Below are 26,931 nucleotides of genomic sequence, written 5' to 3'. Positions count from 1 at the left end.
TGCAGCTGGAGCGGAAGATTGAAGACTCAGCAAAGGCGAAGAGTTGCAGTGTTCACAAAGGCTTCGACGAGGACGTCGAAGGGATAAGTGGGGGAGAATGCAACGGACAAACTTTTAGAACAAGATGTTGGATGTAATGCTTATGTCTGTCCGTTGTCTTTTGGCATGTTTATACCTTGTACAATAGGTAGAGGGGCGGCCGAATGCTAAATAGTCCCATGTTAGTTGGGTTGGTGGCCTCTTTAGGCTTGTAAATAAAGGTTGTGTCATGTGGACACGTGCGAGAGCTTTTCGGTCTGTAATGGACCATTTTACCCTTTGTTGTGCCACTGTTCAGAGCTTGTAATGTTTGTTTGTAATTTGCATTGTCTATGAAGTGTTTTTCGGACATGTTTGCTTGTGGATCCCGATTGAGGCATTCTCTTTAACCCGTTCTCTCTTTTGTTGGTCCTAAGGGACAATGAGAGGCTTCGGGGAGGCTGACCTTTGCGGACGGACATGCGAGGGTGCTGCACGACTTAGGCAAAACCAGCTAAGTCCGTGTCAGCGGGGAGCCTCGGGGAGGGCGAGGCTGGCACGAGTGGGGATGCGGCGGTGGAGGCACCGCGTCAGCCCTCCATACGCGAGCTTCTCCGTCTTCCGCTCGGGAGGGTGGACGAGCCTTACTTGGCGTGGGAGGTGGGCGCTCTCCTGCGCGGCGCGGGCACTGATCCGTTAGTGGGCCGGTGGGACGGTCTCACCCGGGGCAGCCGGGTGTGGGCCGACGGAGACTATGCGGCCAGATTCGTCCGTGGAGGGCTTCATCCCGACATGGCTCGGGATTTGTACACCCTGTCTTCCGAGGTCTTGCTTAACAAATCCGCTAAGTCGCTGTTGTGGGTAAGTGTTGTTTCATCCTCCCGCTTGTAGGTGGGCAAACTTTGTTTTGACCTTGCCCTTTTCGCAGGGCAACCACTACGCTGCCGCGCTGATGGACCGCGTTCGTGACGCGGGACGAGTTATCGTCGCTCTGAGCAGCCGCAATGCCGAGCTCCGGAGGCAGGTGGACGAAGCTCGGGCCGGAGCGGGTCCTGAGGCGGTCGCAGCGGCCGAGCAGCGCGCCTCGGATTTGGAGGCAGAGGTGACGCACCTTCGATCCGAGCTCCAGGCATCCGCGCGAGCAGCTCGTGGAGTTTCAGACGCGGCTGGAGGCGTCCGAGGAGTGTAATGCGGAGCTCCAGACGCATTTGAGGGCATCGGTGCCCGAGGCTTGCTCGGCGAGGATGGACTCTCTTGAACTGATCCGGCGCCTCGAAGAGTCGCGAGCCGAGGCGCGGGGGGGCCTCCGAGGCCCTTGATGCTGAGATCCGCCAAAGGTCGGGGAGGGATAAGAAGCTTATCGAAGACTACAAGGGTTCCTCGGGCTTCCAACTCGGCCTTGTTCGGACCGGGCGGGTCTCGTATGAGTATGGGTATCGGGTTGCCCTTGCTCGTTTCAAGGCGCGCAATCCCGACTTGGAGGTCATAGAGGATCCCTTTGGTTCCTTCCCCGAGGATCTGGGCGTTAACATGCCGGCTGAGGTTCCTTTCGACGACAGCCCAGATTCCCCCAAGGAATGAAGACTTCTGTACTTTTTGCTTTGTTTTGTAACGTGCTTTTTGAATAGACATGGTCTCTCTCTTCTTCCCGATGGAGTGTCTGCGTCTTGGTACGGCTCTGTCTTTGGCCAAGTCTTTGCTTACGGAAAGAACCTTTTGAGATTTTGGGTGTTCCAAGTCCTTGGTAGGGGGTGACCTATCATTGTGGTGAGTCGGAATGTACCGTCTCCGATGACTTCGGTCACCCGGTAAGGGCCTTCCCAGCTGGGAGCCAACTTGCCTCGTGCCCGGGTCGGGTCGCTACCCTCAGTCCTCCGTAGGACTAGGTCGCCTAGTTTGATGGGTCGGGGTCATACCTTTCGGTTGTAAACCCTCGCGACCGCTCTTTTATAAGAGAGAGCTCTTACATGTGCGTCGGCGCGCCGCTCCTCCTGCAGATCGAGGGCGGCTCGAAGTCCTTTGCTCGAGGCTTCCTCGTCGTAGCTTCGTGTTCGAAGGGTGGCGATGGCTACCTCGGGTGGGAGGACAGCTTTAACTCTGAACACGAGGCTGTAAGGGGACTCCCCAGTTGCAGTTTTGGGGGTGGTACGTAGCGCCCATAGTACGCTCGGGAGTTCGTCTGTCCAAGCTGATCGAGCTGCGGACACTCTTCTTTTGAGCCCGTCTAGGATGGACCAGTTGGTCACCTCCGCCAGGCCGTTTGTCTGAGGGTAAGCCACCAAGCTAAACCTTAGCTGGATTCCGTGGTTCGCGCAGAACTCCCGAAACTTCCGACCAGCAAACTGGGGCCCATTATCTGTGATGATGGTGTCCGGCAGGCCGAACCGAGTTACCAAGTTCTTCCACACAAACTTCTCTATTTGCCATTCCGTGATTGTCGCCAATGGCTCGGCCTCTAACCATTTTGTGAAATAATCCACGCCTACGACGATGTATCTCCGTTGTCCCGAAGCTGGGGGGAAGGGACCGAGGAGGTCCAAACCCCATTGCGCGAACGGCCACGCGCAGTCGATGGGGGTTAACGGGACTGCGGGCAGCCGGAGTGTGCGGGCGTGTTCTTGGCATGAGCGACACCATTGCACATGGGCCTTTGCGTCTTGACACATGGTCGGCCAGTAGTAACCTTGGCGGAGTACTTTATGTGCCAGGGTCCGCCCGCCGATGTGTTCTCCACATATCCCTTCGTGGACCTCAGCCAGGACGGTCCGGGCTTCGTCAGGCTCTAAGCACCGTAGGAGGGGGTACGAGAAGGACCGCTTGTAGAGCCGTCCACCCTCCTCGGCGTACCATGCATGTGTGTGACATAGGTGCCGAGCTGTCGCTTTGTCGGGCGGGAGAGTTCCGTCCCATTTTAAACGGAGCAGCTCTTGTACCCAAGTAGTAGGCACGCTACCCGAGGCTGCGACCGCGACTTCGATGGCGCGGGCAGGTAGCTCCTCGACCTCGGGCCTGACTTCGGGGGCTGGTTTCGATGCCAGCTTAGCTAGTGCTAGGTATTTAGATAATGTAAAATGAAGGAACTTGGTAGTCAGGTTCTTTACCTGTGCTAGGTATTTCGCCATGGTCGGGTCGCGGGCCTCGTATCCCCCGCTGAGTTGCTCGGCTACCAGTTGGGAGTCGGTGAGGACGTGGATGGTGACCACCTACATCTTGAGGGCAAACCTGAGTCCTGCTAGAAGCGCCTCATATTCCGCCTCGTTGTTGGTGGCCCGGAACCCGAAGCGGAGGGAGCGTTCGAACGACTGCCCGTCGGGAGCCTGCAACACCAGTCCCGCGCCAGCACCTTTTGAGTTGGCTGATCCGTCGACGTGCAGGACCCAGGTCTCGGGGGGCTGTCCGAGGCTCTCGTCCCCGATCTGGGTTAACTCCGCGATGAAGTCGGCCATGGACTGGGCTTTGATAACTGTCTTGGGCATGTATTAAATGTCATGCTCGCCGAGCTCCACCGCCCATTTGAGAAGCCGTCCTGCAACGTCGAACTTAGACAAGACCTGTCGAAGCGGCTGGTCCGTGACGACCTCCACCGGGTGAGCCTGAAAATAGGGGCGTAGCATCCGGGCGGACAATATGAGCGTGAGCGCTAGCTTCTCGATCAGTGGGTATCGTTCCTCAGGACCGTTGAGGACGTGGCTGACATAGTAGACCGGGAGCTGCTCACCAGAATTTTCCTTAACCAGGACGGAGCTTACTGCGTGCGGGGAGGCAGCCAGGTAGACGCTCAGCTTCTCCCCGAGAGATACTGAGGCAAGCCGAGGGAGGCTGGCCAAGTGTTGTTTCACTTGTTCGAGGGCTTCTTCGCATTCTGCCGTCCATTGGAAACCTTTTGGGTTCTTCAGTGCCCTGAAGAAGGGGAGGCAGCGATCACCTGATCGGGCGAGGAAGCGGGACATGGCGACGAGTTTTCCGTTGAGGCGCTGCAGGTCTTTGACCGTCCGGGGTGATTGCATATTGATGATCGCCTGGACCTTCTCCGGGTCGGCATCAATTCCTCTTTCGTGTATAATGAACCCGAGGAACTTCCCTGACGTGACGCCGAAGGCGCACTTCGCGGGGTTGAGTCGCATGCCGTACTTGCGCAGCATGGCGAATGCCTCGGTCAGATCGACTAGGTGAGCTCCGGCCTCTTGGCTCTTCACGATCATGTCGTCGACATATACTTCCATGTTTCGCCCGATTTGGTGGGCGAACATCTTGTTCACCATTCTCTGGTATGTTGCCCCGGCGTTCTTCAATCCGAAGGGCATGACTTTGTAAAAGTAAGCCCCTTAATTGGTGAGAAAGGTCGTGTGCTCTTGATCTTCGGGCGCCATTCTGATTTGGTTGTATCCCGAGAAGGCGTCCATAAAGGAGAGGCGGGCATGACCTGCCGTGGCGTCGACCAGCTGGTCGACCTTCGGAAGGGGATAGCAGTCCTTCGGGCATGCATTGTTGAGACTGGTGTAATCAACGCACATCCTCCAGCTTTCATTAGCTTTCTTGACGAGGACTACATTGGATAGTCATTGCGGGTATCTGGCTTCTTTTATGAAGCCTGCCTCCAAGAGTCGAGCCACTTCCTCTCGCACGACTACCTGCTGCTCCGGGGCCTGCCGTCTCAGTTTTTGTTTTACCGGGCGAGCTTCGGGTGAGACCCTAAGGTGATGTAGGGTGACTTCCGGGTCGACGCCTGTCATGTCAGAGGGCGACCAGGTGAAGACATCAGCGTTCTTCTGTAGGAGGCCGACGAGCTATCCTCGTTCTTGCTCGGGTAGCTCGGACCCGATCCTAACCGTCTGCTCCGGCCGATCCTCTAGCAGCAGCACAGCGATGGTGGACCCCCTCGGCTCAAGATGGGGGGCTGGCTTCTGCGTTTCCCGGGGGTCTGCCAACGGTGATTCGATCCTGGCCCTCTTGTGTAATGAGACGGCGGTCAGGTAGCAGCGCCGGGATTCTCGAGGACTCCCTGTGATCTCTCCGGTCCCGGCGTGGGTTGGGAACTTCACAGATTGGTAGTAGGTCGAGATGACGGCTCTGATTTTGTTGAGGGTCGGCCGACCGAGAATGACGTTGTATGCTGCGGGGAGGTCGATTACCAAGAAAGTGGTCATTACTGTCTTCGACCTCGGCAGGGCCCCTAGGGTCAAGGGCAAAGTGATCGCCCCTAGTGGTGAGATTGAATCACTGGTAAATCCGGTGAGCGCCGAGGATATCGGCTTCATGTTGTCCCTGGATAGGCCGAGCTTCTGGAAGGCGTCGAAGTAGAGTATGTCGGCCGAGCTACCGGTGTCGACCATGATTCTTCTTACCTGCGCATTGGCGATTCTGGCTGATATCACGAGCGCGTCGTCGTGCTCGGCCTGTTCAGATGTCCCGGCCGGGAAGGTGACGTTAGGCCCGGGCGCGTGTCTGGGAGCTTCGGCTGAGGCGGCTCTGGCGTATGCCTTCTTTCTGGTCATGGAGTCCCCACCAGACGCGGGGCCGCCTGTTATTACGTCGATGTGTCGCTCGACGGGACCCTCCGGGCGTGGCGAAGGTTCTTTGTCTGGGCGGAGGTACTGGTCGAGGTGCCCCCTATGGATGAGCTCCTCGATCTGTCTCTTTAGCTCCCAACACTGTTCAGTGTCGTGCCCATGTGGCGGTGGAAGGGACAGTACTTCGATTGGTCTACCAACGCCCGCGGACTTCTCATCGGGTAAGGTTCTTTGAGCAATCCCTTCTCCCTTATGTGAAGGAATATTTCTGTTCGGGACGAGTTCAAGGCTGGGAGAGGGGGCCTCGAAGTCGGCGGGTCGGATCGGTCCAACTTGCGCCGAGATGCTGCGGGTTGCTGTTGGCGGGGCGGCTCTAACTTGGTCCCTTTGTGTCCCCCGGGTCTCCCGGCCATCCATGCTTCCGCGACGACGAACTGGCTCGCATGTTGGAGCATCTCGGGTACCGTTGTGGGGGGTCGCTCCACTAGGTGATGGGGATATAAACAGGAATAACCTTTGTATAGGAACAAATACTAGAAGACCAAAATACGCAGTGGAATAAAATGGAAACACAATCAAACAGAACACCAAGATATACGTGGAAAAACCCTTCAATGTGAAGGGTAAAAACCACGGGGCAAACTAGAGATAATCCACTATGAGAATAATGAATGTACAAATCTCAATCTCTTGCTCAAAACCCTAGCAACAACCACAAGAGAATAACTGGGATACAAGGATCACGTCACTGCCCACAATATCTAAAACCTCCCAAGTAATCACAGCAAGAGCCTACTGTAGATTTGATCTAACCTGAGATGAGAACACTGTTAGATGATTGAGAACAGTTTCTCTGCGTTGTCCTTGTCTTCTTCCCTTTCTTTCTCTTCCTTTTCTGCCTTGTTCTCCTTCTTCTCTTTGGAATCTCGTGGCTACCAAGATCTGCCTCGTTGCTGCCTTTTTATAGCTTTAATCTGTATCTAAAACATAGCCACCACACCCCCCTAATCTTAATTAGGGTTAGGTTAAGAGAGGGTGTGGGCTGATAAAGCCCACATGGGCTGAATATGGGTCATCAACCCAATAACCTCCCCCTTCAGCCCATAAGGGAGGCTGTCCCATGACTCCTTAATGTGAAGCCATGCCGACCAGCTGTCGGCATATCTCATGTCTTTCTTTTGGTAAGATCTTCGTCAACATGTTTGCTCCGTTGTCATCTGTATGAATTTTCTGAAGCTGCAACTGCTTCTCTTCAAATACATTTCGAATCCAGTGGTATCTAACATCTATATGCTTTGACTTGGAATGAAACATTGGGTTCTTACACAAATGGATGACACTTTGGCTGTCACAATCCACCATATAATTTTCTTGTTTCAGCCTCAATTCTTGTAAGAATTCTTTCATCCATAACATTTCTTTGCATACCTCTGTAGCAACAATATATTATGCTTCTGTGGTAGAGAGAGCAATACACTTTGCAACCTGGATTGCCATGACACAGCTCCCCTTGCAAAAGTAAGTACATAACATGAAGTAGACTTCCTCGTATCTATATCTCTTGTCATATCTGCATCTGTGTAACCTGTTAACACAGGTGGTCCACCTCCAAAGCTTAAACAAACCTTAGAGCTCCCTTTGAGATATCTAAAAATCCACTTCACTGCTGCCCAGTGCTCTTTGCCTGGATTTGCAAGAAATCTGCTAGTAACACCCACTGCATATGCGATGTCTGGCCTCGTACATACCATTGCATACATTAAACTTCCAACTGCTGAAGCATAAGTAACCTTTTGCATTTTCTCCTTCTCCTCATCACTTGACGGACTCTGTTCTGAGCACAACTTGAAGTGACCTGCAAGAGGAGAACCAACTGGCTTAGCATTGCTCATACTAAATCTTTCCAATACCTTCTCGATGTATTTCTCCTGTGACAATCAAATCTTCTTGTTTTTCCTGTCACGGGAAATCTGCATGCCTAGTATTTGCTTTGCTAGCCCCATGTCCTTCATTGCAAAAGACTCACTCAGTTCCTTCTTCAACCTGTCAATTTTAGACATATCTTTCCCAAGAATAAGCATGTCATCAACATAAAGTAAGAGAATAATAAAATCCTCACCAAACCATTTGATGTACACACAATGATCTGAAGCCGTTCTTTTGTATCCATTTTCTGTCATAAATAAATCAAACTTTCTATACCACTGTCTTGGAGCTTGCTTTAGCCCATACAAGCTCTTCTTCAACTTGCAGACCAAATTATCTGTACCTTTGACTTTGAAGCCTTCAGGTTGCTCCATATAAATTTCCTCCTCCAAATCACCATGAAGGAAAGCTGTCTTCACATCTAACTGCTCAACCTCCAAGTCCTGGCTAGCAGCAATACCAAGAGCAACACGAATAGAAGACATTTTAACAACAGGAGAAAATATCTCTTCAAAGTCAATACCTTTCTTTTGACCAAAGCCTTTCACAACCAATCTAGCTTTGTACTTTGGTTGAGAACAATATTCTTGAGTCTTCAACCTAAAAACCCACGTGTTCTTCAAGGCCTTCATTCCATTTGGTAGCAGCACTAAATCATAAGTGTGGTTCTTCTGAAGAGCATCCATCTCTTCCTGCATAGCAACTAACCACTTCTCTTTCTGCTCACTCTCAACTGCTTCCTGGTAACTCTCTGGTTCACCTGCATCAGTAAGCATCACATACTCATCTATAGAGTATCTTCTAGAAGGTTGACGTTGTCTAGAAGATCTTCTCAACTGAGGTTCTGCGGGAACTTGCTCTCATACTTCTTCTTGCTCAACATCTCCTGCAGGTAAATCAACATCAGGCTCTACACTAGTTTCCTGCATATCTCCCCCATCACCCTAATATACTGGAGGAATAACTGGGTCACAATCTGCTAATCCTTCTACAGAAGTCTTGGCTGGTGCCTTCTTCTTCAAATCCTCAAAGGTTTGATCCTCAAAGAAGACCACATCTCTGCTCCTGAACACCATCTGCTTTTCTGGATCCCAAAGCCTGTAACCAAACTGATCATGTGAGTAACCAAGAAAAATACATTCTTTAGACTTACCATCCAGTTTGGACCTCTCATTGTCTGGAATATGTGCAAATGCGCGACAACCAAACACTCTTAAATGCCTGTAGGAAACATCTTTCCCTGACCATACATGCTCTACAACATCACCATCTAGGGTTGTACATGGTGATAAGTTGATCACATCAACTGCAGTCCTCAAAGCCTCATCCCAAAACCTTTTGGGTAGCTTGGCCTATGAAAGCATACATCTGATCTTTTCCATGATGGTGCGGTTCATCCTCTCTGCAATTGCATTATGCTGAGGTGTACTAGGAACTGTCATCTCATGTTGGATCCCATGTGACCTGCAATAGTCATTAAACAATCCCGTATACTCACCACCATTATATGATCTTATGCATTTCAATTTCCTTTCTGTCTCCCTTTCAACCCTAGCATGAAACTCTTTGAAGACATTAATAACCTGATCTTTGGTCTTCAAAGCATAAGCCCAAACTTTCCTAGAAAAATCATCTATAAAAGTGACAAAATAAAGTGCACCACTTATACCAAGAACATCAACAGATCCACCAGGAGTTTTTGTCCTTAAAGGACCACATACATCTGTATAAACACGGTCTAAGGCATGCATTTTTCTAGACAAAGTAGCACTAGCAAATGAAACTCTATGTTGTTTACCAGCCAAACAATCAATACAAGGGTTCAGATGTATACCTTTGAGATCTGGTAATACCTCTCTCTTGGAAAGAGCTTGCAGCCCCTTCTCGCTCATGTGTCCCAATCGCCTATGCCACAACTCCATACTGAAGTCTTTCTCTGTAGCATTTAACTGCTCATCATAAGCTTTAGCCTGCAACCTGTACAAAGTATGACATTTCTTTCCACTAGCTATAACAAGAGAACCCTTACTGAGCTTCCATTGCCCTCTGTGAAATCTGCTTTCATACTTTTCATCATCTAGTTTTCCAACTGAAATTAAATTCAGCCTCAAGTCAACCACATGCCTCACATCCTTAAGTACCAACTTGCAGCCAAGGTTGGTCTTTAAATGGATATCACCCATGCCAATGATGTCTGCTGTGCCATAGTTGCCCATCTTGACAACACCAAAGTTTTCAGACCTGTATGTAGCAAAAAACTCTCTCCGAGGTGTAGCATGATAAGAAGCACCTGTGTCAATCACCCATTCAAGATCCTGACACACACAAGAAAAAATATCATCAGAAGGAGACAAAATCAAATAATCACCACCCTGCACTGTAGCTGTAGTATTATCCTTTGACTCTGTAGACTCCACTTCATTTCCCTTTTTCTTGTTCTTCTTAGGTTGCTTACATTGGTTCTTGTAATGTCCTTTCTCACCACAGTTATAGCAAACAATATCTTTTTTTGATCTTGACTTGCTCCTACCCATACGTGAACTGCTTCTAGACTTTGACCTTCCTCTATTCTCTGAGATAAGTGCCTGTGAATCATTCTGAGATGTTGCTAAACTCTTTCTTCTCAACTCCTCATTCAACAAACTGCTTGTTACTTGACTCATAGTGACAATACCATCTGGTGCAGAATTACTGAGGGAACCACCAGTGTCTCCCAACTTTCTGGTAATGAACTGAGAAGTAACAATGCCTGCAACTCATCATCAAGAGACATTTTCATAGAGGATAACTGGTTAGTAATACTCTACATTTCATTCAAATGCTCAGCAATAGAAGCACCCTCTCTATATTTTAGGTTCACAAGTTTTCTGATCAAAAAAGCTTTGTTGCCAGCTGTTTTTCTTTTATAGAGACTTTCCAATTTTTTCCAAAGAGAATATGCAGAAATTTTAGTAGAAACATGGTGAAAGACACTATCATCAAGCCACTATATAATAAACCTAATTGTTTTTCGATCTAACCTCTTCCACTCATCATCTGTCATAGTTGTAGGTTTTGCACTATCCCCCTGCAAAGGTCCATACAAATCTTTGCAATACAAGAGATCTTCCATTCTTGGTTTCCATATCATCCAATTATTTCCATTCAAACTAATCATGCGAGAAATATTACTGGCCTCTATGTTCAAATACAAAAATTAAATCACCAAAACCCCGCTTTGATACCAGTTGATGGGGATATAAACAGGAATAACCTTTGTATAGGAACAAATACTAGAAGACCAAAATACGCAGCGGAATAAAATGGAAACACAATCAAACAGAACACTAAGATATACGTGGAAAAACCCTTCAATGTAAAGGGTAAAAACCATGGGGCAAACTAAAGATAATCCACTATGAGAATAATGAATGTACAAATCTAAATCTCTTGCCCAAAACCCTAGCAACAACCACAAGAGAATAACTGGGATACAAGGATCACGTCACTGCCCACAATATCTAAAACCTCCCAAGTAATCACAGCAAGAGCCTACTGTAGATTTGATCTAACCTGAGATGAGAACACTGCTAGATGATTGAGAACAGTTTCTCTGCGTTGTCCTTGTCTTCTTCCCTTTCTTTCTCTTCCTTTTCCGCCTTGTTCTCCTTCTTCTCTTTGGAATCTCGTGGCTACCAAGATCTGCCTCGTTACTGCCTTTTTATAGCTTTAATCTGTATCTAAAACGCAGCCACCACACCCCCCTAATCTTAATTAGGGTTAGGTTAAGAGAGGGTGTGGGCTGATAAAGCCCACATGGGCTGAATATGGGCCATCAGCCCAATACTAGGGACCAGAAGAACCGGGAGGGCCGCAAGCCTATCATGAATGCCTGCATCAATAGAGAAGGGTGAGCGTCCGAGAGCCCTCGGATCTGTGTCGTGAAGCGGTTCAAGAAGTGGGAGAGGGACTCATCCTCCCTTTGGTTGAGCTTGAGGAGCAATGCCACGGACGGCTTCGAGCGGGCGTAGGCGAGGAAGTTGAGCTCAAAATCCCGGGCGAGCTGGTCAAAGGAAGAGATGGTCCCGGCCTTGAGACCGCCGTACCATGCACGGGCCAGTCCCCTCAAAGTCGTTGGGAATGCCCTGCACATCAAGGCGTCAGAAGTCCCATATAGCGCCATTTGGTCGCGAAACGCGGCTACGTAATCCGCGGGGTCAGTGGCGCCGTCATAGGCATCCAGAGATGGGAGTCGAAAGTGTGGTGGGATGGCTTGATCTTGTATCTCGGGTGCGAACGGGGACCCTTGGTATCCATCCGCTCCGGGCTCCCCTTTCGACCTGCGCATCTCTTGTTTAGAAGTTTGTCCGTTACATTTCGTCGGGTTTGCGAACGGCCGCTCGGGCTCCGGGCGACTCGACGTGTCTTCCGCCTCCCGGTCCCCGAGGCGTGCCGTTTGGTCTTGAGGCGACAGAGGGGGCTCGGGGAGCGGCGTGCACATCCGGGGGGCGGGTTCCCGCTGTTGCAGAGGCCGGGTCGCATGTGGGGACGTTGGCTGGGAGACGAGCGGGATGATAGTCTGTACCACGCCCGCTAGCTCCCGCACTTGGTGGGCAAGATCATGGAAGGTTTCGGGCAAAATAGATGGTGGGCCGACGGGGGCGTCGGGCGACGACAAGCCCGGATCGTTGAACAGCCGCCAGTATCGCTCCGAAGTTGTGGCGGGGCGTTCGTCTCGGAGCTCCTCCTACGAGGGATGATTTCCTGGGGTCCTGACCGGGCGCGACCTCGTGGCTGCGGGTTCGCCGAAGTGGGTCTGCTGATCGGTCGACATTCGGGCCCTTCCTCTAGCACCAATTTGTTGCGAGGGGCAATTGTATGCCGTGGGCTCGAGGCCGTCGCAGCTTGGTTTGGGTCCGAATGTGCGGGGATCTGGCGCGGTGCTCCTTGGGCCAGCTGGGGTGGTCGGTCGAAGCTGTCCGGATGGGATGTAGTGTGGGGGGTGGAGCCTTGGCGCGGCGTCAGGAAGGTGTGACCTCGCCCTTATTCCTGCACACAGGTCGAGTCGGGAGCTCAACCCGATCCCTCCGACGATCAAGTTAGGAGATGCGGTAGAGAGTTATCTCCCCCCCCCCCTGCCTGTTTAGAGTGCATGGGTATTTATAGGGAAGCTTACCATTACCTAACGTACCCGCTTGTGTGAGGTCGGGTCGCACCTCTGATGGCGTCCGACATCGTTACTGACGTTGCGTGGAGAACCGGATCGTCGCAGGGTATGGGCAAGGGTCAATAGTCGTCCTGCCCTGCCATGGTCAAGCGTGAGGGGCTGGAAGTCGTTGCCTGATAGCGGGTGACGTCAGCGCGAGTCGAGTCAGCGTTATTGCCTTCCGCATCGGGCAAAGTGGCGCCCAGGTGGAGCTGTCGTCATGACACGTCATGCCGCCATTATTTCCCCTATCAGGTGCTATGACGCCAAGCAAGCACGTCATCTTGAAAAGGTGGGATGTTCGATGGAGGAGTTCTCGGTGCGATGTGAATCTTCTTCATCTTCTGCGACCAAACTCTCTCACCTTTCCGATATGGCCACCCACTGCGCGGAGTTAATGCGCCAAAATGATGTAGCTTCAGTCTGCAGCAAGCTTGTTGGATAGATTGACCATCAATGGCGGGGCTGCACCTGGTTGGTTGGCATTCAAACATTGTGGGCAGCAGAGTGACATGGGGACGAGCATCCGATGTGATCCTCACATGGCCAGCCACCAGAGAAGGAGAAGGGGAGATGGTGGGACCGTGGCATGCCTCTGAAAGTCCACAGCAGCAGATAGATAGATAGATGATCACATGGTGATATCCGCTATATGTCATCCGAACAGAGATAGAGAGAGGGATAGTGCGATTTTTGTGATGATGCATGAGCTGTGTTGTCAGCCAGTTGAGAACAAAAGAGGGAATGGCGAGACGCCTGGTGACTGCTCACATGCTTAGGTTCTCTGCTCTTCTTTGTTCGGAGGACTTGCTGCGTCGAGAAGAACATGGCCAAACTCATCATCGTAATAACAACGGGATCCAGTGGGTGAATGAGCGGTGCAAGTAAATGAAGTCGCAGCAGCAGCTGGTACCGTGACGATACTAGAACTGCAAGTTCGTCTAATTCATTCGTTTTATTTCAACTCGAGCATTCATGCAATGCAATGAAGCACGATCGATACAATGGGTAGGTTGGAGCCATGGATCCTCACTCACTTGATATCCTTTGTCTAGTTTAACCACGTTTATTTGGTCCGGTTACTGATGATTGATTCCAGGGTCTTTGTGGTGATGGGCGTGACACAGAGGGTCAAGCGGGGACGTTCCATCCAACAACAGAATGCGGACGCTCAATCTTCCACAGGGAAATAAATAAGACGCAGCTTTCTTCAACATTTAACATCACGAGACTTTTATGCCGCACTGTTTTGATGCACGTATTATATAGCGTGTTATTAGTAGCCGATCAAAAATCGACGACGGAGTACCGCTGCCACAGACCTGATGAAGACGGCCCACATCCTCTCCGGAACCACCAACCTCCGCAAAAGAGACGGTTAGGAAGAGTACCGGCATCGCGGCCCGTACAACTGTTCCGTGTTCTCCTACGTACCTCCCTCGCCGTCGCCGCCGCCTGTCTCGAATGTTTCAGCGGCTCCCGACTCCATCGATGGCGACCTCTCCTCCTGCTGCTACTCCCCCTCTCATATTTCCCCTTGCGTCTCCATCTAGAATCCACCAGGTTTACAGAGGGAGCGGCGTGAGGAGAGGACGAAGCTTGGAGGAGAACAGGAAGCGACCCCCCGGCGGGTGGATTTCGGCGGAGGTCAAGGCGAGGCCACACAAAAGATCGAGGTAATGCCATCAATTCATGCATCTCCCTGTCGATTCGTCTCCTTCCAAGAACGCTTCTCTCCTCGTCGCTCTTCTGTTGTTGCCTACCTACTTGATGCTAGCTACCTCGCTTCGTGGTTGGTTGGTTGCGTCGTTTGGTTCTTGTTCTTGGCATCCGCCTTTTGCTGTTTCGTTCAGGGTGTCACTGCCGAGAATACCATCGTCGAATCGTTTTGTTCGTGCCGTCGGCGACCCATTAGTCGAGTACAAGGAACCGGTGTTCCAGTGGGAGAAAGCAAATGACGCCTGGAAGCTTTGGGATTTCGTGCCGCTCGGCTGTGAGTTCCTTCTCCTCCCCTCGTCATTAACTTTGCCTGCTGTATCTTATTTCGTTCGAAAGAACCTACGTCTTACTGCTTATGCTCAATTCGAAACACCAACCTAAGGGAAATGCGGCGTGTTCTTGTGTATACAAAGCATCGTCTCCTGCATTGACCACGTTAGTATCATCATATCGAGAGTGCGAATAAGAAATAAAAAAGAGTATAAGAACAGCAGAAGCAATGATATCATCATCGGGAGATTACAAAATACGCTTTTGCTCTCGAACACACATGCATAGTGGAATGATTATTGCGCGACTTCAATGGCGTACACGATGGGAAGCCTTTAATCATGAAATGCTTGAAATGGATTGGCTCCTGTAGATTTGACACATAGGTACAAAAGTAACTAATTAAAGAGCCAAGCATTTGGGCAAAATGGAAGAGCTCTTAATTTGGAATATACATGATTAAACTCCATGTTGAACACCTGATCGTTAAACTCGCTTTACGAAAGGCCTCGTGCATGGTCTTAAGATTAGAATAGATACCATTTTTGTCTAGCAATGCTCGATGATTGTTTGCGTGTTAAGCGTAACACACGGCTCCTACTACCGGCTAATGATGGAAACATAGTCGGAGAGGTAGCTTGATGTTGAGACAATGGCTTCCTTGACAGGTAATATTAGCATGAGGGATAAGGATCCTGCTGCGACGTTCGAAGCAGATAAGAGAAGGGCCGAAGAGACCTTGGAGCGATTGCAACGTCAAGTTGAGCTGGAGTGTGAGATTCACAGAGCATATCCGTTTTTGTCCGAGAAGGCCTTGTTGCCCTTGTGGCAGCTGATCCCAAGGGGTTCAACGTCTTCACCGAACTCAGAGGAGGAACGATCGCAAGAATCAGCACCGGTCCCCCTAGTAGCTGGGTGGCAGCTATCACCTATTTTTGGTTCGGAACCGGAGGAGGAACAGCATCATCAGTCGGAGATTCCCTCTCCTAAGCTCCGGGCTTGGCTTGCGGAGTTGCAGCAAAATGGTCGCTTTAGATCTATGCCTCTCGGTGGCTCAAGGAGCAACTCAGTCAGCTATAATTCGGAACCTCAGCCTGAGCCTTATCTGGACTCGCAACCAAGTTTCCAGCAGATGCCTCACCTGACGTCCGGTGACAAGCACTGCATGATATGGAAATATGAGCCTAGCGATGGGCAGTACCTGGAATCAAGCTCGGAGCTTCATGAGTTGAAGCACAATGCGCCAGTCATGCAGCATGGCGATCAGCAGCAGCCTCTCTACTCGCCATGCGATTCCGCGACAGCACGCAGTGAGCAGCGGTGCACGGAAGACTTGATGCCCACACCAGGAGCTGAGAAGGCTGAGCAGTACAACTTGAGGTACTCGAAGCAAAGGTTCGGCAGCAAGTGGCAACATGTACCCTGTACATACGGTCCTGCACCGAGCACGCAGGCAAGCTCGGCGCACTCGATTCATGCAGTACTGGACTTGCCCCGCGACGATCAGCGGCATTCAGGAAGCTACCATGGATCTCTCCGGTGGTTCCAAGCCTGGTGAGGTCCTGTAAAGCACACCGTGCGGATGTGACAGTGCTCGTCACAAGCCTACCATTCATGTCCGGTAGGAATGCAGAAAATGAATGCTTTCTGCCGGTAATGGTCTGATAAAAATCAGCTTGCCATGGCTGGTTCACCCTTCATACCGAAAAGGTCGTGGATGCAGATTTGTTGGACAAGGGGAGCCCAAGAAGTTGACCAGAATAATTTGTCTCGGTGGGAGGGGATGTATCACCCTCACACACTGGTATTCTCAAAAGAGAAACATCGTAGAACAAAGAGACATTGCGACTTTGAGCGACTGTTTCTAGTTGAAAGTGTGGTTTCAGCTAGCATTTCATCCAGCTTGTGCCGTACATTTTGCGAAGAGCATAGGAAGTGACTTTTCGAAAGGAAACTAGTTGCTGATTCTTGCGTTACATCAGGTTCAGTAAAGGCCAAATTTTAGATAAGATTTCTCCTTCGAGACTCGGCTCTATACTTCTTCCCTGCTACGTCTTGACGTCCTCCATAGGTTGTTGGCCTCCGCAGCAGAGAGAGAGAGAGAGAGAGAGAGAGAGAGAGAGAGAGAGAGAGAGAGAGAGAGAGTGAGAACAAACAGATCGATGTATGGTTTAGCTTTCTAGAGAACAAACAGCAAAAGTATTGATCGAACCACGCATAACAAAGAGAAGAGAGCATGGGAGCAGAGACAGCTACTCCACAAAAAAGCTACTGGAGAGAGCAACACGACGGCGTTCCTCATCAGCTTGGGCTGGAGCGTAACGGTTTGACAGGTCGATGTATGCCGGATGGGCAGGACAGATTAAGCTCCACCAAAATATGTCTCTGACAACAACAGGGTGGGTTAAAAGTTTTCCGACTCCATGGCGCAGCTTCTTGTTCTACGATCACCAATAACTTGGATGGAAAACAAACCTCAAACATGTTACCGCACACGATGAGATTGGGATGCAAGGGCGAGCGGTGCACCAAAGGAAGAAGAATGAATACAGCGCGCACGCTACTTCGTCTCTGGGTGTCTCCGAACCCAATTGAGCGTTTCATGATTGAAGTGCTCTTGATCGTGAAGGAACAATCCATATCGTCAATCGATAGGCAAACTAGCGAACATGCTGTGACCAAGTATTATTATAAACAAACCTTTGTCACTGCTGTTACGAAGCTTGCATTGCCATTTTCCAAACAACAAGTATACCAAAATTAATCAAGGAGGGACCCCCACCGAGGCCGCTGTCCAATCGATAATGCTGCCAAAATACCTTTAGCCAAAAGTGCGTGGTCCACCACACCCACACTCCTCGGTTCTCATCGGTGAATCCGCTTCAGCCGAGTAACAGAGATTAAATGATTTTTTGGAGGATTAAATGTGAAAATTGCCTCTCTCTTTTTTTTTCTTTTTTCTTTTTTTTTTAAAGGATGACAGACTGAGATTCCTGCTCACTTTTTATCTATTATTTTTTAGGCCGGACTCTGCTGCACCAGCAAGTGTCTATATTTGTTCGCAGTCACAGAGTCCCCCCAATTCTTCTCCACCGCCAGCGAATGTGAGTAACAAACAAAACAAATACCCCTCCCTCCCTCTTCTTCTTATCCCTCGTCTTCGCCCAGAAGAGTAAACCGCCAAAGCCCATTTGCAACAAGACGATGGGTGGCGGTGGTAGAGGAACGGCTGGAGCGATGGAGATCGAAGAGGCGTCCGAGAAGGAGGAAGAGGATGAGGAGTTCTCGCCGATCGAGCAGGTGCGGCTGACGGTGACGAACACGGACGACCCGACGCTGCCGGTGTGGACGTTCCGAATGTGGTTCCTGGGGCTGGCGTCCGTCTGCCTGATGTCGTTCCTCAACCAGTTCTTCTCGTACCGCAGCGAGCCGCTGGTGATCACGCAGATCACCGTGCAGGTGGCGTCGCTGCCGCTGGGCCACTTTCTGGCCCGGGTGCTACCCACGTGGAGGTTCCGGCTGCCGGGGCTGGGGCAGCGGGAGTTCTCCCTCAACCCGGGGCCCTTCAACATGAAGGAGCACGTTCTCATCTCCATCTTCGCCAACGCCGGGTGCGCCTTCGGCAACGGCTCCGCCTACGCCGTCGGCATCGTCAACATCATCAGGGCCTTCTACAAGCGGAGTATCAGCTTAATCGCCGGCTGGCTGCTCATCATCACCACCCAGGTTCAGCGTCGATGCGATGATGTCCTCCTCTTCATTTGATTCGTTCTAGAATTGGAATGGGTTCGGTGAACCGATCAATTCGAATCGACTCATGGGTTGTGTTTGCGTGCGTTGCGCAGGTGTTGGGGTACGGATGGGCGGGGCTGATGAGGCGGTACGTGGTGGAGCCGGCGCACATGTGGTGGCCCAGCACGCTCGTGCAGGTCTCGCTCTTCCGGTAATTGTTCTTCTACCTTCTTCCTTCGCTTTGCTATTCGATCCTTCCTTCAACTCGCCCTGATGCTCGCTCGCTCGCTAGCTCGCTTACTGCATTCTATTTCGATTCCTCCGAATGATCCCTCTGTTGCACAGCCGAATCCGTCTCGTCATTCACCGTGTTTCCATTTTACCCCGGAATACCAAGTACAAGACACGCCATTGTTCCATCCAACTCAACCTCCTCTTGCCTTGGGAACTTCCATCTTCACCATTCTAATCCTTGATCTGCCATTAGTTTATTTTTCGACTCCACCGGTGCCGAGGATCCGCATTTCTACGCCACATCTCCGTCGGGCATGTGATAGGAATCTGGACCCTCCCATGTCAAATCCACCGACCATGTTGCTCTTGCTTTTTTGAATGATCGGTTGCGATCACGCTTCTTCATCGGTGACTCCCGCATTCTTCCCTTTTCCTTAAATCCTACGCGGCCTCGCGTATTGTGCACCTCCGTTCACGTGACACCGGTGACGTAACACCGCAGCCACCGATGTGACGCGGATGGAGATCCCGTTGTTTCCGTAACATCCGTAAGAAGGAAAAATGAGATGAACGGTTTTGAATGTCAAGTTTGTTACGGATGCCTTTTTTTTTTTTTTTAATTCCAGTAACATCTTTCTTATCCCCTAGTATATCTGTTGCTGTCTCGTAGGCCGAGCAGAACTGATGATCCGCCGTTGATACAAATTAAAATGGAACCTAACGATCATAAGCCATAAGCCCACAAGAAAGAATCAAAGCTTTAGGTATTATTTGATCGATATGCACACGTATAATTTCAACCGAAAACACCTCATTCATATAGATACACATTTGAATCATGTACCATGATTTATGATAGTTTTAAATGATACCTTATTTTCCTAGTTGAAATTAAGAATTTTTGGAACAGAATTGAATCGATTATTAAGAAGAAAAAAAATCAAACTAACCAAATCGGTTACATTGATTCGGATTGGCTTTTCTGGTTACATCTATGAATTCATAGATGGATCCTTTGAATTAACTCCTCGTTATGATCCCTACCTCAAACGCTTCTTTTCATCTTATCTATGTCTCTAGGAGAGCTACAGCCACATCAGATAAGGAAAAAAAAATTCTTGGGGGGTAAATACAAAAGGCCACCCTAGTTTTCGTTATTATAAATTGCAAATTTAAAAGCGAGCTTTCTACTGATCGCAGAGCGTTGCATGAGAAAGAAGACGGCCGAATTCGCCGCATTTCGAGAGCCAAGTTCTTCGTCATCGTGCTCATCTGCAGCTTCTGCTGGTACACGGTGCCAGGGTACTTCTTCCCGACCATCACCAGCATGTCGTGGGTCTGCTGGTTGTTCTCCAAGTCTGTCACGGCCCAGCAGCTCGGGTCCGGCCTGAATGGGTTGGCCATCGGCGCCTTCACCCTCGACTGGTCCACCGCCGTTTCCTTCCTCGGCAGCCCGCTGGTGTCCCCTTTCTTCGCCATCGTCAACGTCTTCATCGGCTTCGTCATCTTCGTATACATCGTCATACCCGTGGCCTATTGGGGTCTCAACTCGTTCGATGCCAAGACTTTTCCCATCTTCTCCTCGGAGCTGTTCGCTGCGACTGGCCGAAAGTACAATATCACTGCCATCGTGAACGATCGGTTCGAGATCGACATGGCAGCTTATGAGAAGCAAGGAAGGATCAATTTGAGCATGTTCTTTGCTCTAAGCTATGGTTTCGGATTTGCTGCCATCGCAGCTACGTTCACCCATGTTATGTTCTTCTACGGCAGGTATGTTCCTCGTTTGCATCTCTCTCTCTGTCTCTCTCTCTCTTTCTTACTAAACTGAAACTTAATTTACGGCTTCCTTGTTGTTGCTCTAGATCATCTTCTAGCGTGCAAAATTACTACATCAAATCGGTCCATTTATTTTCCTTGCAAACGAATGGTAGCATAAAGGCAAACTTTCAACAGAGTACACTCGGAGAATGTTTTATTGACAATATCTACATACCTATAATCGGCGGTCGTTTCTCTGAGAATTGCATTTGAGATAGAATGGTTCGAGAAGAATCAAATCAAACTATTATGTAATTGTCACATGGTGCAGGGAGATCCACGATCGGTACCGTGCTTCCTATAAAGGGAAGCCAGACATCCACACGCGCTTGATGCACAAGTACGCGGACATCCCCGGCTGGTGGTTCTACTCTCTGCTCCTACTGACCGTGGCGGTGTCGGTGGTGCTCTGCACGGTGCTCAAAGATCAAGTTCAGCTGCCAGTCTGGGGGCTCTTTTTCGCCTGCGCTCTTGCCTTCATCTTCACCCTCCCCATCAGCATCATTACCGCCACCACCAACCAGGTAACAATATTTTTTTGCATCTCTTCCTTTCTTTTTTTTCGCTACTGTATCTGAACCGGTATTGCTGCTGCTTTGGACGGATGGGAAAAAGACTCCGGGCCTCAACATCATCACCGAATACATGATGGGTCTACTGCAACCGGGGAAGCCCATCTCCAATGTCTGCTTCAAAGTGTATGGTTACATGAGCATGGCCCAGGCCGTGTCCTTCCTGGCGGATTTTAAGCTTGGCCATTACATGAAGATCCCACCCAGATCCATGTTCCTGGTTCAGGTAAGGAGTACCACTCGACTCGTGAATTCGTTACTGACACCGCGTGTCACATGCAACTCGTCATCGTCCGCTGAGCCAATTCTGTGACAGCTGATAGGCACCATCATCGCCGGAACCATCAACATCACCGTGGCGCACTGGATGCTGGGATCCATCGATAACATATGCGAGCGAGCTCGGCTGCCCCCGAACAGCCCCTGGACGTGCCCGGGCGACCGGGTCTTCTTCGACGCCTCGGTCATCTGGGGATTGGTGGGGCCCAGGCGCATCTTTGGGCCGCTGGGAAACTACGGATCCCTCAACTGGTTCTTCCTGGGCGGCGCCATCGGTCCCGTGCTGGTGTGGGGCCTGCACAGGGCGTTCCCGGCTCGGTCGTGGATCCCCTTGGTCAACCTCCCGGTGCTGCTGGGGGCGACGGGGATTATGCCCCCGGCCAGCCCCATCAACTTCACGGCGTGGGTCGTGGTGGGCACCGTCTTCAACTACGCGGTGTACCGCCGCCGGAAGAAGTGGTGGGAGCGGTTCAACTACATTCTGTCGGCGGCCATGGACGCGGGAGTCGCCTTCATGGGCGTCCTGCTATACTTCGCGCTCAACATGGAGAACACGAGCATCGACTGGTGGGGAACTGATGAGCACTGCCCGCTCGCCACGTGTCCGACAGCCAAAGGGGTGCAAGTGGACGGCTGTCCGGTCTTCTGAGTCTAGTCGACTTTGACTCGCCCTAGCCTAGCTTATTTTTCGGACGTGTGGTGGTGGTGGTGTTTCAGCTGAAATTTCAATTAGGTGTTTGTGTTGCTATTCCTGCCGAGATCTAGAGATATATCAGAATAACGGGGTGGGCGTAGCCTAGCAGCAGTCATGTTTTTTCTTTTTTTGTAGTTTTAATTCTTGGCTTTATCATTCGACACCATTCCATTTTATTTTGGCGTAAAAAATGCTTTTTTCACTCGTTCACTATTATTACTTCCTGCTATCTATCAGACATCCAGACGGTGTTCGCCGACCTTGCATCTACGACGCGACGCCTCTTTCTTCCGCCTCTGTGGCAGCACTCTCCCTCTTTAGGCGGTCTGATGTGACAAGTTACGCCAGCAAACACAATAGGAGCCCACCTCAAGATCATATCGAAATCAAATGTGTAAATAGAGAATACAACATCTAAAATGCCGTATATGCATGTAAACGTCCGATGTAAATGACATGGAATGCACCAAAGAATTAGATATATCTAGCTTGCATGTGCAAACTATGGCCTGCTCCATTCTTAAAGATTATGCATCTTACTCTGACGCAATTGGAGCGTAAGCATGGAAGGGTAGGTTTTTAGATGTTCTCGAGGATTGTATTAACATCCTTCAACTCCATCGTCAAGTCTCTCATTACACGTTTTATGATTAGAAACCATGAATAATAATACCCCACACACACACACACACACACGCTATACACGGCAGCAGGCTGGCAGACTGGCAGGCATAGAAAAGAAATCATAGGATCGTCCCTTGGGCAGGTTCGGGTTTGTCCTGATGCTTGGTTGGTGAATCTTTTGAAGTCGGTGAATCGTCTGAAGTTGTTGAATCTTTCGAAGATGTGGTCGAATCTTTGGGATCCCCCGATTCGTCGTGACCCTTGGCCAACTGCTCCTCAACTTTGCGCCGTTCCTGCTCCGTCGCAGCCTTATCCATTGCCTTGGTTCCAACATCACTAGCAACCCTGGCAACCTTACCGAAGGCCCCCGTCACCCATGCTGCCCCGGTGAACACATACCTGTTCTTCATGATGGCCGCACCGGCAGTGCTAACCTTCTGCTCCGCAGCTGCAATGGCTGATCTCGTCTTCTCCGACACCTGATATTTCTGATCCATTTCCATCACCTTCTCGTTGACGGCAGCAGTGCCCATGCTTATTTTCTCGCTTAGCCCCATCCTTTTGTCCAGATCCGAGACTTTGGCTGAAGCTGTGGATGTCAACTGGTGCTTCTCATCGAAAGACTTTGCCTTGTTCAGTGCATCCTTCCCCAGGACGAATCCCTTGGCCAGCATAGTGGTGACAACATTCTCCGCCTTCCGAACAGCAGATCCGATGCCGCCGGCACCCTCATCGCCATCGTTCGACTATTCAAGCGATCATCAGAAAAAGAATGTTACGAGTAGTTTGTATAAATTAAAGAAGAAGAAGAAGAAGAAAAGAGAGGGCGTAGTGTACTGCAGGAGGAATTAAGACGGTAGCTGGGAGTTGGTAATCCACGGCGGGTGTGATGTCGATGACTAGATCACATATTTTTGCACCCTGCACTTTGAAATGAAAACCAATTTAGAAGATCAAAACGAAAAACCAAGAACAAAGCTCTGTAATTTTATCCTCCCAAGTAAGATGACTAATAACAACATTTCCTTTCCTAGGCAAAAAAAAAAAAACTAGTACTTCACAATTCCAAATCTTTGTAAACAAGAGTTATGTCCTTGCGCGATCATGACCATGACCATGATTCTAATGGAAACTGCTATTCATAAAGCACCACGAACTGAATTGAAATTCAGCACCAAGGCAGAGAGTGATAAGTAGATGAGATTTCTCTAATTGTTCGAGGAAATCTCTTTACTCTGTTGAGGAAAATCCTCTCAAACAGTTAGGGAAATCTCAGAGATTTCCCTGAAATTTCCCTAAACAGTTAGGGAAATCTCATCTACTTATCAGAGAGATCAATAAATGAAAAACCAGATTCACCATCATTTACAAATAAATTCTTTTTTCTTTTTTTTAACCGAGTAACCTATGTGGAGATACCAAACGTACCGTAAGAAGAAGCGCAGTCTCCGCTCCTTGTGAATCTTTAAATGTGACGTAGGCAACCTGAGATGACTCATCTACACTGCAGAAAGGGAACGGAAGCGTAGCAATTGCATATGCATCAGAAAGAAAGGTGCATAAATGACGGACATTATGTGTGAGTACAGACCTTTGCACTTCGATGTACACGATGTCACCAGAAAATGAAAAGAATTCCTTTATATCTTGCACTGATGCACCGCGGGAGACATTGCTAATCTTTACCGTACTTACCTGCAGAAGCAATAATTACTCTCTGATCAGGACTATTTTCTCACCGATGATCAAATGACATACCAAGAACATAGCATCGAAAGAAGAACCTCGATGGTCTAAGTTGCAATGCTTTAGAGTCAAAGAAGCAGAATAGTTTTAAAAAAAGGCTATCCAGCAAATTTTCACAAATCAAAACATTTCAGAACAAAGATCACCTACTGCGCGTAGCAAGATCAGGCATTTTCTGGTTTTCAGCTAGTCAAGAAGCTATTAACAGACAGACAGACAGACAAACATAGCAAAATCAACAAAACTCATTAGATTGGCCAGGAAAATGCCAAAAAAAATTTGTTCTTGGAAGTCGACTTGTGCTTCTTCTACTCGTTTGAGGTAAAATCAGAAGGTGCATGCCTTTCAAATTATACTTCGATCAATATTTTCATACAATAATAATAAGCAGAGATGGTATATGAGAAGGGACCTTAGTGCAATGATAAGATTCCTCCTTTGTAACCTAGTTGACCAAAAGATCGTAGCAACTATTCTTTTTGTTAATAAGAGAAAACAGCAACAGATATATGATATTATGCTAGACCAAAAGCATGGAAAGTGGGAGGGGAACAAAAGGATTAGAGAAGAGAGGCAAGAGGAGAATGTAACAACACTACTTTAAACGTTTAAACAACCTACCGATAAGACTGATCATAAGATAGAGAAGTTAGTATCTACATCTGGAGAATTGGTGGATACATGGTAGGTTTAGGAGACAAATCATGGGTCAAATGCAGTTAAAAGACACCATTAGCTCCATAAGTAGGGTTAACGAGGAGGTAGATTAGAGGATGTTGTAGAAGAAACAACAAACTTGAAGGAGCTAATGTAAGCTACTCTGCTTAAGAGAGTAAAAGGGAAGATCGCATGTTCTGTTATCACATTACACAGACATCTTTTTGACACCTCATCAGCTCTAACAATCGTGTATCACGAATACAATCTCGTGCGGGGAGGGGAGACGTTGTCATCGGTGTTACACAAAGAATCTGGAAAACAGAAAAGTTGATAGCCATTCAATTCATTCATGAAAGTTCATGCAAAGGGGAAAACTAATCCAACAAATCCATAATAACAACCTATTGTTATCCATCATCAACAAATGGAACGCCCACGAACCCGGCACGCAAAGATGGTGTGACTTGAAACAAGATTAGACACCGGCGATCAGAAATGTGTCTCGGATCTTAGCATACCGCGGTAAACGCACGGTTATAAGACGGCATCGATATATGACCAAAAAAACTACAAATTCCTTTTGGGTTAAATGCTTAAAGAATCATAAAAATGATCTACAGATCAAAGATGTCAATTTCGGAGAAGTGGAGCAATCATTCCAATGCCAAACTACAACGCACGATCTCAATAGAATAGCTCAACTTGTACGATTCCTATAGCCATAAAGTGCTCGATAATCCTAATTGATGGCGTCAATCTCCAATGATCCAAAGAATGATGGAAGAGAGAAAGAAAATAAAATTCTACCTCAATCTGATCAGATTCTAATAAGACAGAAACCCTAACCATATATTTGCAACCAAAAAGAATCAAACCATTGGGATAAAACACACGGTTCTTCAAACAGACGATCGGGGAAGATTCGAATGCAGAACTCACCGTCATGGCTACCGATCAGGCGACGCGAACGAGGACGAGAAGAACAGAGGAGGGAGAGATCGAAGGAAGAGATGAAGACGAACGAGGAAAGCGGCAGGCGTGAGTCGGAGGAGAGGGAGGAGCACTTTATAGGCGGTTCGATTGGGAAGGGTGTAACGGAAGGCCGCCGTTAACCGCATCCGTCCATTACGCGCCGCGGGCGCGATGGACGTGGCACGACGTGTGCGGCACTACGTCAAAAATAATTTTCTTTCGTTTTCCTATATATATTTTTAATGTGGTGTGAGGGTCGGATAATTAGCGGGGATGACAACCGGAGGACCAGACCACTCTCCATCCGGTCTCGTTTATGTTATCATATCATATATAAATTATATATATTTATTAATTATATATATATATATATATTTTTATATATTTATATTTATATATTTATATTTGAGAATTAAACTTAATATCTATAATTTCAACATTGTATATATATATATATACATATATATATAATAATAATAATAATAATAATAATAATAATAATAATACAATAATAAATAAAATATTTCATCAAGATTGGTTATGTGATGAAATGCACCATATGAATTTTAATTTGAGTGAAAATAATTGAACTTCTATTTATTTAATATTAATTCTTATTTATGTAATTAATTAATATTTAATAGACACATCCTTAAAAGGATAAAGATGATTGTGATATAATTAATATATATTTTAGTTTTAATAATATTTTTTAAATTTTTATTGCTAGGTATTTTATATATTTCCATTTTTACGTAGGATTCATTTTGCACATACATGTGAGCATGAAATTTTAAAAAATAAGATTAATAAAGAAAATTATTAATCTATATATTTATTTGTTTTTTTTTATATTTGGATATTTGTATTTGAATATTGTTATGATAGGTAAAATATCATTATTATTTATAAATTTTTGTATTGTTAATTAATTTTGATTATAAGTTTATTTTTCAAATTAAATACATT

At 48.3% G+C, this 26,931-nt stretch overlaps 2 protein-coding genes across 2 annotated transcripts; one reads left to right on the top strand and one right to left on the bottom strand.

Annotated features, from left to right (window-relative positions):
* Positions 1 to 17,690: 17,690 nt before the first annotated feature.
* Positions 17,691 to 22,162, top strand: LOC135619268 (oligopeptide transporter 4-like). Its single transcript, XM_065121129.1, has 6 exons — positions 17,691 to 18,354; positions 18,474 to 18,571; positions 19,795 to 20,367; positions 20,687 to 20,939; positions 21,031 to 21,213; positions 21,304 to 22,162. The coding sequence occupies exons 1-6, from the start codon at positions 17,833 to 17,835 to the stop codon at positions 21,913 to 21,915; spliced, it is 2,241 nt and encodes a 746-aa protein (XP_064977201.1). The 5' UTR covers positions 17,691 to 17,832; the 3' UTR covers positions 21,916 to 22,162.
* Positions 22,163 to 22,413: 251 nt separating this feature from the next.
* On the bottom strand, positions 22,414 to 26,065 carry LOC135619269 (binding partner of ACD11 1-like). The gene is made up of 5 exons (XM_065121130.1): positions 25,930 to 26,065; positions 24,176 to 24,279; positions 24,013 to 24,088; positions 23,422 to 23,505; positions 22,414 to 23,330 (listed from the first exon to the last, which is right to left on the bottom strand). The coding sequence occupies exons 1-5, from the start codon at positions 25,933 to 25,935 to the stop codon at positions 22,704 to 22,706; spliced, it is 897 nt and encodes a 298-aa protein (XP_064977202.1). The 5' UTR covers positions 25,936 to 26,065; the 3' UTR covers positions 22,414 to 22,703.
* Positions 26,066 to 26,931: the final 866 nt, after the last annotated feature.

Source organism: Musa acuminata, chromosome BXJ2-8, assembly GCF_036884655.1.
Source record: "Musa acuminata AAA Group cultivar baxijiao chromosome BXJ2-8, Cavendish_Baxijiao_AAA, whole genome shotgun sequence".
NCBI lineage: Eukaryota > Viridiplantae > Streptophyta > Magnoliopsida > Zingiberales > Musaceae > Musa > Musa acuminata.
Note: the sequence above shows the minus strand (reverse complement) of the source record. Positions and strands in the feature narration are given on the sequence as shown.